Source organism: Bombus vosnesenskii, unplaced genomic scaffold (assembly GCF_011952255.1).
Source record: "Bombus vosnesenskii isolate JDL3184/JDL3185 unplaced genomic scaffold, Bvos_JDL3184-5_v1.1 scf7180000013298, whole genome shotgun sequence".
Lineage (NCBI taxonomy): Eukaryota > Metazoa > Arthropoda > Insecta > Hymenoptera > Apidae > Bombus > Bombus vosnesenskii.
Genome location: NW_022882948.1, coordinates 1,459,781 through 1,476,428, shown reverse-complemented (window position 1 = coordinate 1,476,428; position 16,648 = coordinate 1,459,781). Strand labels below are relative to the sequence as shown.

Here is a 16,648-nt window from a genome sequence, read left to right as displayed (position 1 = left end):
GTTAAGCTGCTACCCATCACGTCTCGCGTTCATTAAGCCGATTAACCTCTAAGAACTAGGCACTTCGTTTAGGACATTGGCCTCCTCATCCCTCGCTATATATTTTCCCCGTGTTGTACAAATGGTCGACAAAGGAAATTTAGTAGTTCGACCATCTAGAAAAAAATGGTTCGTGCATTTATAGATGCCATAACCTTGCTGCGTTTCTTTTTCGTCGTTATCGAGTCAATCGTAATTGTTTAACGTTTAAACGTATCGCAAAATTGTGGAAAATATGAAAGAACTATTTATTATTACTAGACATAGGACCTTTTGTTTCAGTTTTATAGTAAAAATTTCCTTAAGACATTAAAAGTCTTTAGGTATATGTATTAAAGTACGAGTAAGCTTGTAGTATAAAAATGCAAGATAGGCCTCTTTCAAGGAATTTAAGTATTTGGTATTCTTCGTTGCTTATTCTTCTTCGTTGTATTGTACATAATAAGTTCGATACAATAACTTTTAATACTCTTTTCTATATATATTAAATTCAAGTATCAAGATGGAATAATTATACATTGCAATATACAAATATGATCTTAACATTGCAACTTAGAGTTATATCGACAATATGCTACAGGTATTGGGTCGTCAAGGATGGTTGAAACTTTATCGTTATGAATTTAACGTTGCATTTTTACTATAAATTTTATTGTTAAAACTTATTATCATAAATATAAACGAATGTAATTAATGTTCTATTTTCTGGTGTATTTTTAATATATTAAAATTTAGTAGTACATAAATTGTTAATTATTCCAGCAGTTTAAGCGGCCGAATCGCTAAATTTCGACTGTGGCCCAATGAACGTCGTTTTATTCACACCAATGATCTTTCATGCTGGAAATTTAGTGTTTCGACGATTGGTATTACATTCTCCTCGTATAATGTTTCACGACAGTATTTCTGCCTCCAAAGATTATTTTTATCGAACCAAATTCGGTGCAGTATAAAGATGATTTATTTTGACTCATTCTCTCTCTCTCTCTTTCGCTGAATGAAAGTAGAACAATTTTTACTCTGTCTCTATAAAGGTTTTTGATAGACGTATTGGAGAAGACTGAATGAACGTGACGGCAATTTTAGTTACGCGAAACGTTCGATTCATTTATATTCGCATATGCAGATACATACAAATAGATCCGTATTGTCATAAACAAGGGGGAGAATAGATGTTATATCATTGACTAAATACGGGATAGACTTGACGTTATATATGATTTTATGTCTTACGCTCTGAAATACCGACCTTGAAAAAATCGAATTATTTCTTACGCCCTCTATGATTTTCCATGGCAAATACAGGAATTACATATATATATGTACGTATCACCATAGAGCATGGTATCATGGACGAGTCTCGTATCTCGTCTGTGATTTTTTAAGCTAGAAAAGAACTGAGAAATACCGACTGAGCAATTTGAACACGTGGATCGATCTGTTAACGTACTGCTCAACTTTGCGAGAAAAGTCGATAAAACAGTGTGAATACTCCAAATATACAAAGATACTACGTATAAGTTGAGTCTCGTTAATTGAAATAAAAATTTACGTTCCAAGTAACATAATTCTACCAATTACTTTAAAACATACGATAAATATTGCATACAACAATTTCAATGGGAGAAAGGAATATCATGAAACAGTTGTATTTTTTTTTTCAAAATTGTTTTCTTTATTTTGTAGAAAACTGCGTGATAAGTACACCAATAATCTTGCAATGTTGAAATGTTGCCGATTCATACAGGGGGCACGAAGGGGACTGTCCGGAGCAAGTTCTTCCAAGTGAATTACGCTCGTTATTGGTCAACAGTCTTTTAGTTTCATTTTCTAATTTTCGCGCCGCTCCTGGTCCGAACAGCCTCCGAGAGGCCCGGGTTATTGAGTTTTGCCGTTACTAGCAAGCCAGAGCAGTGAACAACGAACATCATTATTTTTTTTTTTCTTTCCTATGTGGTACAATTGGTATAATTCTACTGTATAAAAAATCGTTTATTTTGCTCGCGAGTCGGAGACACGTTAGAAGGAAACGCGAGATTCGACGCGTGATCGAGACAATTAATAAAAATAACGAAAGCAGAGAAAAAGAAAAAAAGAAGAGAAAAATGGAGCGTAAGAAGGGACAAGGAGCGTGAAGGCGGATGCTTCGCGCGTCGATTTCGAATCTCGCGCCGCTTCGAGCGTTCTCTACAACGCGGCTGGCGCGACTTTCGAATTACGTAAACCGTTTTTCATACTTTTTTCTTCGAGATGACTCGTTTTTATTTTATGTTATTTTTACTTTACTCTTATTTTTATTTATTTATTCATTTATTTTTTTTTTTTGGTAGAAGCGATCTACTACTTTAAATGACACTGTTTCTACAACATCGATCGATTACCTTGAAAAAAGATACTCCAATTTCCCACTCGCATATTCTCTTTTTCTCTCTCTCTCCTGCTCGTACATCACGACAACGAAACGATGATTATTCGATTCAAATGACGTACGTTGGCTAGTGTGGTTCTTTTTTTCCTGTTACGTCTTTTTTTTTTTTTTAATTAGTTCCTTAATCTTCCAGTTGCACGTGTTTCCATTCTCTCTTTACACGCACGCACGCACGCACGCATCTCCTTTTTTTTTCTTTTGGTACCTTTGTTCCTACCAAAGATATTAATTAATTTTTCCAACCCATGATCTTTAAATTCTCCCTATTCAAGACCATAAACTTTCCATTCACTCGATTTCTAACGAGTACCAAAAGATCCGCCCCATAAGACACTGCGTCCCCGAGAAACCACGAGACGGTCGAAAATTTTGATTCTCAGATTTGCATCCATATCAGTCTGCGGGTCTGTGTGCATTTATTTATAATATAACTCTCCCGTATCTCGATCTATTATATTTTTTTCTTTTTTACTTTGATTACCTAATAACGTAAACAAATGAAAAAAGAGGAAGAAGACATAATTTATTATATACCACGGTGAGACACGGATCAAAAACATGAAATGGCTGTCTCGATGTTTCATAGAATTGGGAAATACAGAAACAATGAAAACAGAACAAGATGGAGCACCGAGACGCCATATCGATCTATATCTCAAAATTTCTCGCCGTGGTATTTAAGACTAGACACACCAATCTTATCGACAATACGACAATAATTACATCTTCGAGGAAATAACCGATAATCTAACGTCGAATTTCGATAATATGTATAATTCTCGCGCTAGAGAAAATGACGGACGTGGATCGTCCGAGAATTTCCGAACACATCGTTTAATCACAAATCGCGCCTACGTAAAATGGATTCCCCGCCATTTTTCGGGAAAAAATCGATGAAACGACGACAGATCGATTTCATCGTCCGACAGGACGCGCATGGCTTAGCATGACTAGATGGACCGGAAGCGGCCAGGTTGTCGATGAACTTGGCTCAAATACATATTCAATTTGGGACACGCGCGATATCGTTTGGTCGATCAACCTGAACTTCCGTGAAGACGTACACGGAGACGGTGAGGAGAAGACGAACGGGCTTTCGTTCGCTTTGACGCTCAAAAATAGCTTCTTTCATATAAGATTTTTTCTTTCTTTAAGAAAATGTCCTTACTTCCTTTCTAAGCACGGACTAATCAGTACATAGAGTGGCTCATGAAAGTTTGTATATATATACATATATTTGAACACTTATAGAAACCTTTTACGATCTTTAAAGGTCATAGCATATAAATCGTCCAATAAGTTGGTGCCACGCATCTTTCTTTCTTTGCTATTTCACATCTTTTTTAAGTATTTATATCATATACTTATAAACCTACGTATCAATGTATGAACGTAGTATAGGAGAACGAGTGTGATGAGTCTGTGATTGTGTGAGAATGGAAATTACGAGTGAACGAGATTGTACGAACGTGCCTCAAGGGTACAAATAGTTCATACAATGTGGAACAGTGGAAATAGAATTACGAATGGTGATAAAATAAAAGAATAAGAAGATCTCTGCTAAATATCAGCTGACAGTCGATTTTGGAATATTCAAGACTTTAGACCGTTGTATCGATAAACTTTCTGTTTCATCTTACAGATCACGAATTTTGTCCATGTTTACTTAAGATTGTCCAAAGACCGATTTTCAAGATTAAAACGATGGAACACCAGTTTCTCTCTCACAAGCCAAAATAAACGTCGTCTATAACAATTATTACTATACTTTCCTTTACGAAAGTTATACAACGCTGCAGCGTTAATGAAACTTGGAAATGTTTCATGTAACAAACATAATATAACGCACGAAAGTTGCCGAATACTTTCCTGAGCCACTGTAGATAGATTCTTCGTCTAAATTTTTCCTAAAGTATAATTGATTCTAACCGATTTATTATCAAGAAGATACGACCATGACTTTAGGGGATATTACCGATCCATAGCCGTAACTTTTCGATTAAATAGCTGCTGTGAACGTCAGAGTATCGATTATCGATCCAGCGAGCTAATCTGTCGAAAGTACGCTGCCAGAAAGCAATCTGCGCAAATGGAAAACGTTTCCTTCGTCTTTTTCGATATCGACAAGATAGCTAGCCCGTCGTCGTTCCACACAGCCTAATTGCCGGTGATTTTCAGCGAAAGGCCACGATAGATCGATCTCGTCGCTCTAGCTGGATCGCCTAATGAAAGCTCGAGCGTCCCATAACGAATTATTAACCCATTAAGCATCAAACAATCGCTTGTTCTTTTTTTTTTTTTATGAAATTAAAGACGAACGTATTTTTCTTAAATCTTCTGTATTCCTTTGAAATGATCAAATCGAAATAAAGGATAATGTCGGCGAAATATTAATATCGCAAGCGTTACAAAACGTTGACGTTAAACGTATCGAATGATTTATTAATATTAAAAACAATTTGCGATAATACAAACCGATGGGAAGAAATTGCAAATGAAATGTTTCGTCAACACAATTTTCACGCTTAATGGGTTAAAAAGACACCACGATACACACACCTCGAATTAATTATTAAGAATGCTAAAGTTCAATTAATCAAACTTCCTTTCTTACTTTCGCGTAAATCAAAAAATCACAAATTCGCCTAAACGTTCTTTAATCTAAAACTCCGCTTCGTCGACGGCCCTTAAAAAATTCGATCTAATTCAATAACAATATTCTCTCTCAATTATTTTTTTTTCTCTTTTTTTTTTAAATATTTTTTAATCGTTTTAATTTAACCGAGAGTTGCACAAGACCCTTTTTTTTTTTTTTTTTGGATTTAGTCATACCTTTTCGTACCTTTCCCATTTCTTGCACGCTCTGCTTCTCTTTCTCTTGTTCACACGTCCATGTACACACACTCAGGCACACGTACAATCATTCTGTCGCGTCTTCTCGTCGATTGCTCTCTCGTTCAATCGCGAGGGACCGTATATTCTCTCGTTAGTCCGCTGTTGTTCGTTCTTCGCGTGTCTCCCGATTATCTGTTTCTCGTTCCCACTTCTTTCTCTTTCCTTCAACTTCACGCTCTCACTCGTTCGCGCTCGTTTTCTTCCTTTTTTTTTTTTCTTTTTTTCGAATAACGTTTCATCTTTCTTTCTTTCTTTACATAGAGAAATACGATTATTCTTCATCACCTAATATTGCATGCGCGTGAACACATTTTTCTTTTTATTTTTTTAAATCTTTTCTTTTTTTTTTTCGTTAACGATGGAAAAAAGCTTGCGTCCGTTCGCGGCTTAAAAACCACGAGTGTCGTGTGTAAAACTACCCGGGCATTGTTTTTTGGTTCTCTCCAAACAACTTCTGATTTCATCTGTGCGCACACGTACACGCAGAACGATGTCTGATACGTGTGCACACACAGGACCGACCGACCGACTGTGTACGCTTCTTTCATCGGCATTTGCATTCTTTTTCGCTTCTTCTTCGCTTCCTTTTTTTTTTTTTTTTTTTATTTCAACGCTTACCTATACATATTCGACGCCTAAAACGTGCCTCTTCTACGGTGTTTCTTTTTCGTTTCGTTATTCGCTTCTTTTCTTCAATTCTCATTTCACGTGGGACGGGATCGTTCGAATGTTCGTTTCAATCTCGATGTTTGAAAAATACATGGAATATAATTAATATAGATATATTAATGAATAGAGCGTTTTAGATAGAATATTCGAAGTAACGAGCATACAGGGAATAAAATGGACGAATTTTCTTGTGATACGGTTTCAGAAATTTGGAAAGTTTAGAAAGGAGATTCCTGCGTGTCCTGCGTGAGCCGAGAATCGAAAGGAAAGAGCCGTCGATCATTCGTTTGCAATTTTACCCCTTCGTCGAAACGGTTACCTTTTTTTTTTCTTTCTCTTTTTAAAGGATTACAATAATTGGTGACTTCTCATGAGATACTTGAGTAGTTTCGCTCTGTCCCGAGGTCGAGAACCGAAGTCGATACCGCCATTTTGCTCGTCTACACGCCAAATATCGCGTTTAACAAATTCCCTTTACAAATATACATTTTTCATTCCTCCTTTCCTTGGAGAATCCATTCAGTTTATTATTACGCACTGAGATTGCACGCGCGTACAATTTCAGTTTCCAATATAGTTTTATTTCTATCAGATTGCCGTGGTGGTACTGTATTTTTGTATTTGGTAAGAAGATTGTACTTTGTCGAGGTGTCGAAGGCCTTTCTGGTGAATCGTTATTTTATAAGAGAAAATTAGCGTTAGCTGATGCGCAATTGTCTACGTTTGAAAGATAATTTCAATAAAAATACTATTATTTTCTTTCATACTTTAGTTTTTTCCATTACGTATTCCCTTTTGTCCCTTTATTTCGAGAAAAATATCAAAGTGTGTAAAAAATTACGCTCGTGAGTCTCTTTCGATCGTAGGAAAACACTAAATTCGCCATACCATTTCACTCTCTCTCTCACTTAAAGCTTCCATGTCACTTTCGTCTTAGCGATTATAACGATTACGAAAGTCTATCTTAAATTAACAATGTCATGGCTATCGAGTAAAAAAATCATTTCGATACTGAGTTTCAAAATCGATAGAAATCTATTTGGTACGTGCAGGTATCCGGGAGCATAGAAAATAATTTTCTTTCTTTCTTTTTTTTCCCCCCCATCTCTTTCTCTTTTTCCCTTTACCAAACTTTCCGCCTTTTTTCGAGAAAAAGGTTCTCAGGAACACTGTGTCGATGGCGTACTCCACGGCACGCCCAATTAACCTGTTAACCGGGTTCTCCGTTGATTAGAAATTTGTTTAATCGCGAAACGAAAGGTTAATAAAAATGCGTCGATTTCGTTCAGGTGGATCTTAGTCAGAGGCGGGTCAAAATCTGATGTTCAGATTAGATAGCGAAACTCGAATGAATTTGCTTTGGGCCTTAAGACTCCGAAAAATTGTCAAAACTGAGATCTCGCGACTCTCCAAATTCGAAATGTTCATTTTTTTTTCTTTGATCTCTAAGAAATATTTATCTTACAATTGGTAGGAAGTTAGACAATTTTTCGCGGAAAATCAAATTATTCATCGATGAATTAAAACGAGTTTAAAGTATTTTAAATATAAATTCAATTGGATTATTATTAGTCGAAATAAAATTCGTCTGGAGTTTCGAAGAATTTCGGGTTATCGAGTGTCCCATCTCTAGTTTTAGTCGTTGCAAATGAACGTTACAGAGGAAGAATACGATAAGTCAGCATTTTTCATTTTCTGTACAGATGGAGCGGTATTGAAATTTAGTAGGTGGAAAATATTTGGAACAGGAAAAAAAGGCCTAGGTCTCATATTCGAATGTGTAGAAGTTTATTAGTCTACTATGAAATTATTCGTAACAATTTTGAAAAATTTATTTGATTTTGATCGATCTTTAGACGGTTCTCGTTCGTCAATTTATCAAACAATTTCGCGAGCTAATCTTCCTATTTGATTTCAACGGTAAAATTGTCGAATCAGTCGAAACGATAAGTGTCAGATTTTTTTTTTTAATGTCGATAGATCTAACGTTAAAACCGAACGTGTGTCTTTTTCCTAATTTTCTTATTCAATTAATTTAAAATGTATTTCTTTTCATAATATCAAACTATCGAATACATTACAATATTGCTTTTTAAATAATTAGATATACCTTTGGTATTTCACAAAACTTGATTGGGGTCAAGTTGGGGTTAACTTGATCAATCTATTAGCTATTTTAAAGACGCTTACTTTCTTCGTGTTTATCTATGCTATATTAAAATATTAAAATATTAAAATAAAAGTTCGAAACATATTCAGATTTTCATCTCTCTCCTATAACGTACTTTTAATAAAAATGATACGAGCGATGATGATGAATAATAAAAATGACACGTGGAGAATAATATCTAAATAGACGAGTTATTTTATCCAACAAATTTGCAATCTGAATGACGAGTGAACTTTCTTTGTTTTCCCCGGTTAATAGGTTAATAGTTAATCGTCTAACGATACACCTAACGCACCATTAGGCATATCTAAATCTAAACAAGTTACCGTAAACCCTAACCGTTCTTTCGAGGCAATCTCCACGGCGATCTAAATGGAAACTTTTATTTGTTTTTTTTTTTTCGTGGCAGTTGAAAGAAAACGGGGAAACGAAGCCGGTCGTCGACTCTCGGTTCGTCGTCAAGGCAGATCTCGTCCTATTTTCATTTCTTCTTTTCTTTCGAAAAACTGAAGCCTTATCTATCTGAATAATAATAAAGTAGCGTTTATATCAGACATCGTGCGAGCCATTCGAATCACGGCGAGACGCGGTAGCAGTACACTCTTCGAGCATCGCGATGCTCCCTTCGATTTCTCTTCTAATTTTTTTTTATCTCTTTACAACCTCTTCGTCCACGATTCGCGATCATCCTATTCCGATTCTTTCATCTTCCATTCGTTACCAATCACTAAAACGTGAATAGCGATCTGTTCTTTCAAAAATATCCCGAAAGCTTCGATCAACCGTTCTCTTCCATCTTTCCGTGCGGAGAGAAAAAAGAAAGAAATTGAATAATCGACGAAGTCGATGGCCAACCACGATATAAAGAGATGTATAGTACTTTGTCATTTTTTCTTTTTTGCCCTCTCTATTCATTTGTTTCCCGATCACAGAAATCGAAGTATCGATCGTGATGCTCGAGAGCGATTTTCTTCTTTTTTTTGTCAAATATTATGTTTCGTTTCGTTTCTTTTTTTCTTTCTTTCTTTCTTTCTTTCTTTCTTTCTTTTGTTCTTTCATATCCAGAAGAAATGTCACAGAGGTCTCGTCGAAAAGCGTAACGCGTGTCCCATGGCGATTTCGTACGGCCCGACTAACTCGTGTTTATGCGTGGTGTAAAGGTTTATTACTTTTTAATCAAGTATATAGAGCATATCATTTTTAGTCGTAATAATTATATCGATATTGAACTACCTAACCTAATATTTACATTGTTTCATTACCATCATCGTTATCATCTTTTTGTTTTTTTTTTTATTAACGCTCTTGGCACTACTTTTCCTCTCTCTGGTTTCCTTTCATTCCTTTCTTTCTTTTTTTCTTCATTTTTCATTTACACACAGCCTTGCATAGAATCGCGCCGTATCAGTCATTCAGAAAATCCCTTTCCTTTTCGCCCTTCGCGTCACGCGTTCCTCTCGATGATGTTACCACGCTCTTCCTCCCTTTCTTCGATTCTCTATCTTTCTCCATTTCTTCTCACTTCTGGACCCGTTTTTCACACGGATACGTGCTCCACGTATTTTCACGCACGGACGCGCGCGCATACACGCATACACACGCACATCATACATACATACATTCATACGTACGTACATACATACATACATACATACATACATTACACAGAAACGCAAACAATTGACGCGAATCATTCACGCGCGGATACATTCATTTTATTCTAGCGTGTGTCGCAGCGTTGTCCGCTTCTCCACGTTTTCTCCGCTTCGTCGTGTGCCTCTCTCTCTCTCTCTCTCTCTCTCTCTCTCTACAAAGACACGCTCCATCGCGAATTATCGCCAATAAATAATTTACTAAGTCTTTTTCGCAGCGAAACGAAACTCGATGATGAGAAATATCGTCCCGTTGGTCTGTGGTATCGCGTCTTGGGTCGGCAGCAAACGGGCAGCAAACTCTGTCGGCTTCTAATTGCTACATCGTGTATTTTCCCATGGCCAGCTTCCTATCACGTACATTGCTTCATGGTGTCTCGTGTTTTCCCCCCAGGAACAAAATATGTCACTCTCTGCGTTACTCGTGGCTGGTGCTGCTTTACGGATCGTACCTTTGCGTCTATTCTCTCTTAAATTCTTCATAGGCCTCGCTATTTTAGTATTTTTCTTCTCTCTTCTTTTTTTCTATCGTCCCTCTTTATTTCCATTCTTGTCCGTTTCTCGCTTTCGTACACGCTTCGACTGATTCGTTTTCGATCCGATTCGTTTGGTGCCTCAACGGCCCACCCTCAATTCACCCTAATCCAATCTCATTAGCTGCGTTAATAAACTAACCTTTGTCTCTAAATAACTTTGGAATCGTCTGAGATCTAGGCTAGAGACTGGCCGATGTATCGCAAGGTATCGAGCACCGGAAGCACCGAAGGGAACAGACCCACGAAAGCAGCACTCTTCCTCCCTCCTTCTTTCTCTCTCTTCATCTTCGTCAGCCCCCGGGCGAGGACGCTGTTCAAAAAAAAAAAAAAAAAAAAAAAAAAGAACCAAACTGAAGGATCATCCAAAGCTGCGCGGTCCAAAGGAGGATCTACAGCTGCGGCGGTGTTACAAGTAGGATGTTACAGGAGGAGGATCGTTGTATGAAATTCTTCTCTTCATCTTCTCTTCTCCTCTCTCAGGTGGTAGCGTTTTTTATCTGTCGGCGAGATTCTCCGCGCAGCCGATCCACGACCGTAGTAACAACGTGGTAGACGTATTCGTCAGCTGGCCGAACCCGTACGAACGTTTCTCCTGCGAGTCAGTCTTGAGGGATCCTCGACGGGTGGAGAATTCTCGAGGAGGGCAGAACAAGTACGACAACCTTGCTGGCAGTATCAGAGGCAACAGCAGCGTCCTTGTGCCGTGTGTCGTCGACCCGTTCCTCTGTCTTTTCTTCTCGTTGTCCCGCCACGATTTTTGGAATGGCTCGTCGCCTCTTCCACGAGATCCTTCGTCGTCCGTCGACCTCGAGGAATTCGCTGCTATTCGACGTCGTTGGGCTTGTTTGCTGCGTGACCTCAAGCGCTCTTCTTCTTGGCCGTGCCTCGGATCAGACGCGCGGTTTCTGCTGTTGTTGTTGTTCTTGTTGCTGACTCTCGTCGGTCTCGCAGGGAACCATCGTTAGGCTGGACAGGTTGCTCAAGTTGCTACTAGATTCGGAATAACTGGACAAGGTAGGTCGTCTGGGCGGCGGCGGCACCACTACGGCAGGCGTCGAGCTCCCAGGACTAGGGAACTTCCGGAACACCCTCAACAAGGAACTGCCGGCGCTGTGGCACCGGACTATACGATCCGGCGCGTCCAGCAACGCGGACTGGCTTCGGTAAGGCGGAGGGCTCTCGCTGTCGAACACCGTCCGGTTTGGTGGTGGTCGCACACACTTCTGGTAAATCTCGCTCTCCTGAAAATCGAACATTTCAGTTTTAACGTAGGTCTTCGCTTCGATTTATTCGTATTTTCAAGAAAATTATTTAAACAATAGGATTTAAGCAGAGAGGCCTGTTTCATCGGTTAAATATTACAATAAATAGATGCACTTTGCATATTTTATATATTTTCGTGTATCCTGTACATTCTACGTATTTTCACAAGTATTTCGTACACGCAATCCGATCTTACGAGGTAGATTTTTGGAAATTTCGCAAGCACACGGCGATCAGACGAAGTGGAAGTATAACGACAAAAAACAAAACAATTCAAACGTTTCAACAAAATCGGATAGAATGAAACTTTGAAATAATCAATGGAACCGAACTTGACAATTTCCAGTCTAATCTCCCAAACGTGTCATATACGTACGGATAAACAAAAGCTTCAATCCCAACGCTCAAACACGATCGATCTTTCGGAAATCCTTTTGGAAGAATTAAGCAAATGCTTGTAGGCGCCCAAACATCCATCCATCAAGAAGGAAAAAACAAAAAAAAAAAAAAAATTCATATTTGGTTTTCGCGAAAGTGGTGCGCGACACTGTGAGCAGAGTATCGTAAACAACCCTTCGACATACAGCGTCACCAGAGGCGACGTTTTCGTTCGGATATAAACGTAGCGGAGCGGTGAAACGTTTATTTCGCGGCAGTTCGCCAAAAATCGAAAACCGATTTCATCTGCGCGTTTCGTTCGCGATCGTGACACCAGTCAATCGAGTGAAATATCTATATCTCGAACGGTCGTCGACATTCGATTCGTAAAATGATGGCACGCTTCTACGAGAAGAGTAAAACAAATTTCACGTGCAAAATATTCGAAGAGACGGAAAAGAATTTTACAAGTTGGACGATACGAGCTGTGGATGTTAATAAATTCTTTTAGTATAATTGTAACAGTACATAGAGACGTTTTGGTAATGAAACGAGGAATACTAAAATTGAAAAGCTCGGTAAATTAATGCAATTATTGCAATGACAATTTGTAGATTAGCATATGCTGCGTATCGTAACTATGAAACCACTGAAAAACCTTTAATTTTTGTACGGTTGTAACTTACAGCCAGCTTGTACCTACGTATGTGAGAATTGAAAGTTGTGCACAATGAAAAATGTTGCACAATATGAAAGAAGCCTTACTTTCGAAAACTCTTTCTGTTGAATGATCTTTATGAGAGCAATAACATCGTCGCAATTTTTCTAATTATAAATTATTCTATATCGCATAAAATCCTACAAATCTTAAACTCAAGTCCATAATCTACAACTTGCAACTCGTCAATGTATTCATATTTTTATTTCTCTCAAATTATTGCGTAAGAGGGAAGGAATTCGACGCGAAGACACACGAACAGAGAAAGAGCGACGGAGATAGAGCAACGTATCAGGTTGTTCCAAAAGCGTCCTTCTTTTACAAACCTGTCTATTGCAACAATGCTTTGTACAAAACGTGAAACCTAATCTGTCAAAAGTTCTGACCTTTATCTTAATAGAACAAAACGATATTCGGTAAAATAATATAAAACAAAAAATGTTGCGCATCTATTATTTCCTTATGAAACGAAAGAAAGTTCTGGCACAACCTAATAACCCTGGTGCACGCGTTTACACGCGTAGAATTTCTAAAATTCTACCTCGTGACCCTCGAACAACGCCGAGAAGGTGAGCGTTTCTGCTCGATCGGCCGGCATCTGGAACTCTAGAAACCTGGACGAGGGTAGAATTCGAATCTCCGTTGGTCGCGCCACCTCCTTCGTGGCGTGGCGAGCACGCGCGAGACGTCTCGACGCGACCTTCAGCGAAAATGGCACGAGACCCGCGGTCACTCGATCGTCTGCGAGCCTCCGAAGCAACGATATTTCCGGTGACCCGGCTGCTTAACCCTATCGAGGCCGTGGTTCATCGCGCTGATTTATACAAAATCATATTTTATATCTACTCGTAAATATTTTTAAACGAGCACGTTGCACAATTTGACGATAAAAGAATTTTATGTACATTTTTATGCGTTATACGTGCTGATACGTCGTTGAATATATGTATATATCTGGCACACTGTGTAAAAGGAAAGAAGAAGACCTGAGACGTGTAATAGAAGAATGCGAAATAACGGGAGGACCAAAGGATAGAGAAAAAATACTAAATGAGACTGGAGAAGGACTAACAGAGCTAAGAGCGATAATAGAGAAGAGAAGGGCGATACAAGACGGGCAGGAACGACAATAAGGAAGCACAGCAGGGAGGCAGAAGCCCAAAAGTTGCCATAGTTTTAGAGACAGAAGAATTAAGGGCAGTGCGATATAATAGAGTGGATAAGAGGGGAGGTAGATATATAAAAAGCAAAATAGGTAAAAGAGATGTAAAGTCGAAAGCTCGTCCAAAACCGAGAGACGCGGACTAAGCAACAATAAATAATAAAATAAATATGTATATATCTAATAGATTGTTGTACATCTATGTATTTATGCATCAACGAATATTGTGTAAATTTTTATTTCCGTAAGATTCGTGTATTCATTTATCTGTTTCATTTTTATATATCTGTGTTTATTTTTATATATCACTAATCGTAAGAATTCGTAATATCCTATTATCCGTAATCTGATTGAATGATCCTGAACTAAAGATGAAACCTAGCTAAAAGTTTGTTCCGTTCACTAGAAATTCTATGCTCTATATATTAAATACATATCGTTGCACGTTACAATGCGACATTTACAGCCTAGAAATTATCAATCGCAAACTTTTATGTTTCCCTTCTGCGATTTAATTTACCAACAAGAACAGGATAATCCATAATAAAATCATTGATCTATTGAAATCTCGATCTTCTTCCAGACACTATCCTGCCTCGATAAATCTCCTTAAGAAGCGAACATTGTTCGTTTTCAATGCACCAAATCTTCTATATTTTCTTCCAGACATTACACAAATTCGTTTCTTCGTACACGCAATAAACGTTTTCTCGACAAATTAAACCTCCGTCATCTTCCTCTGTGTATTTTTTCCTCAAAGATTCAAGCTCATACTCAAGCCTTATACGTGCGCACATACACGTTCAGATTCTCTGGTTATCGCCGGCGCAAACCTTTCGAACGTAATATCACCCACCGCCTTCGCGTCTGGTAACATTTAATATCGGCATATTAATGGCATTAAACCGTGGGGGAGCAATTTTAGCCGATTAGTCGACTGGCTGGATCCAGACGTTTCGCCAACCGGCACCGTTTTCATTCGTCGAACGTGCGGCTCGATTAGCCGGTCGCTAATAAGCGCATTTTCGAGTAGCGCCGGCCACGTGGGTAATAACGCGTGTAAAAAAGGATAAATTTTCCACGGTCCGTGTACCCCAGATAAAATCTACGTTCCCTCGTCCAAGTCGCGGCTTTTCACTTAGCGATGTTTCTTCTCTCTCGTCTTGATTGGCTCGAGTAAAATGACTTGGGTCGATATAAATGGCCGGTGCGGTTCTCAGGTGTCGAGCACAAGACTCGTGCTACGTATTCGTTGGCGAAACACGCGTGCAGCACCCTGTTCCAGTGAATTCTGTTTTCGACCGCGTGTTTAACACCGTGGACGTACGTAGACGGTGTTATTAAAGCGTGCATACACGGTAATTAGCTATGCTGATTACGATGTTTAAGAATTAGTATTTACGACGCGTAGACGCGCGATCAAGAGACACGGAACGTTCCTCGTTAAAGAGAGGGTTTCGTTCGTTTCCAAGTTACATCGTTTCGTTAAGAACGATTCGAATTTCGCGCCTTTCCCAGCTAGTCTTCTCGGATTGCAATTTTATTGGTTTCAGGCGAGATGCTTTGATGGTTTGATGTGTCTGTAAGGTGTCTTTTGGTCCTGCTGTTAAACAGCTAGATTTTGTCGGCAAACGTGAGAATAAAATGTATATTTAAATAGACAGCGGATGTTTACGCGAATTCAAATTTTTACGAGCATAATTAAATGAAAAATGCGAAACTTAAATAATATATTGATAGTAAGTACTGAACTTTGAATATTTTGCAGATATTGCATACGCTCTGTTTTGAATATTTTGAATAGCATCTATTTTTAAAAAAATAACGATCCTTATAAGGATAGATCACCTTTCCTTTCAATTTGTCTTACGAGGCACATGTGACACTGTACATGTAAGAAGTTTTTTTCTTACGTTTATCCGACGAATATGATCAAGGAATATCGTTTCGTGAAGAAAACCTGGGACACCGTGTATAGCAATGATGTTTGCAAGTTTCTGTAAACAGGTTTCTGTCCCGGCAATGTATATCATTATATTTTTGCAATTTGATGGGGGAAACGCGTCTAATTTGCATCGTAATAGGCGAAGATGCATGAAAAATTGTTTGTAAAATCCTTTTTACACGTTCTCCGATCTTAGGATTATCATAACTGTTTCGGATACTGCGATATTATTCAACGTTTTCCGTTGCTCGATGTAGCTCGTTATCCTGGATCATACTCGGCTAACTTTGGCTAATTAGCTTCGTGTTTTATAATTTCAGAATGTTGCGCTGCAAATTGATTGTGCATAATTTCAAGCATTTTTTATATTTAACATAATTGTGATCTGTTCTCGTGATTTTCACGTTATCCTCGTATACACACGTATGCTTCTAATCTATGTACATGTAACAGGTTTGCATCGATCACCTATAAGCTTCGAGTGTAATCAATAATTCGTTCCACATCTTTCGTCTCGCATTTATATTTTTGTTCTTTCATTCATCAGGTATGAAAAATATGTCTATAAAATGAAAGGATAAATCGCCATGGATTTTTCTACAACGATCGACGATATCAGCAAACTGACAAGTTACAAGTTACCCTGTAGATTATAAATTTCTCTGTTACGATTTAACAATTTGTCAGCGAACACAATACGATCAGATAATCTCAATACTCGGTGTAAATTATTCATTTTAAATTAAATACATTTCATTTCATTTTTATCACACGTGCATCTTATACATTAGCC

General features: G+C 38.2%; 1 protein-coding gene across 1 annotated transcript in view; it reads right to left on the bottom strand.

Annotated features, from left to right (window-relative positions):
- Nucleotides 1-2,458: 2,458 nt before the first annotated feature.
- LOC117233667 overlaps nucleotides 2,459-16,648 on the bottom strand; it is a 187,568-nt gene continuing 173,378 nt past the window's right edge. The window contains exon 5 of the mRNA XM_033494167.1: nucleotides 2,459-11,630. Within this exon, the coding sequence (XP_033350058.1) occupies nucleotides 11,280-11,630 (351 nt within the window). The 3' untranslated portion in view covers nucleotides 2,459-11,279. The remainder of the gene's footprint in view (nucleotides 11,631-16,648) is intronic.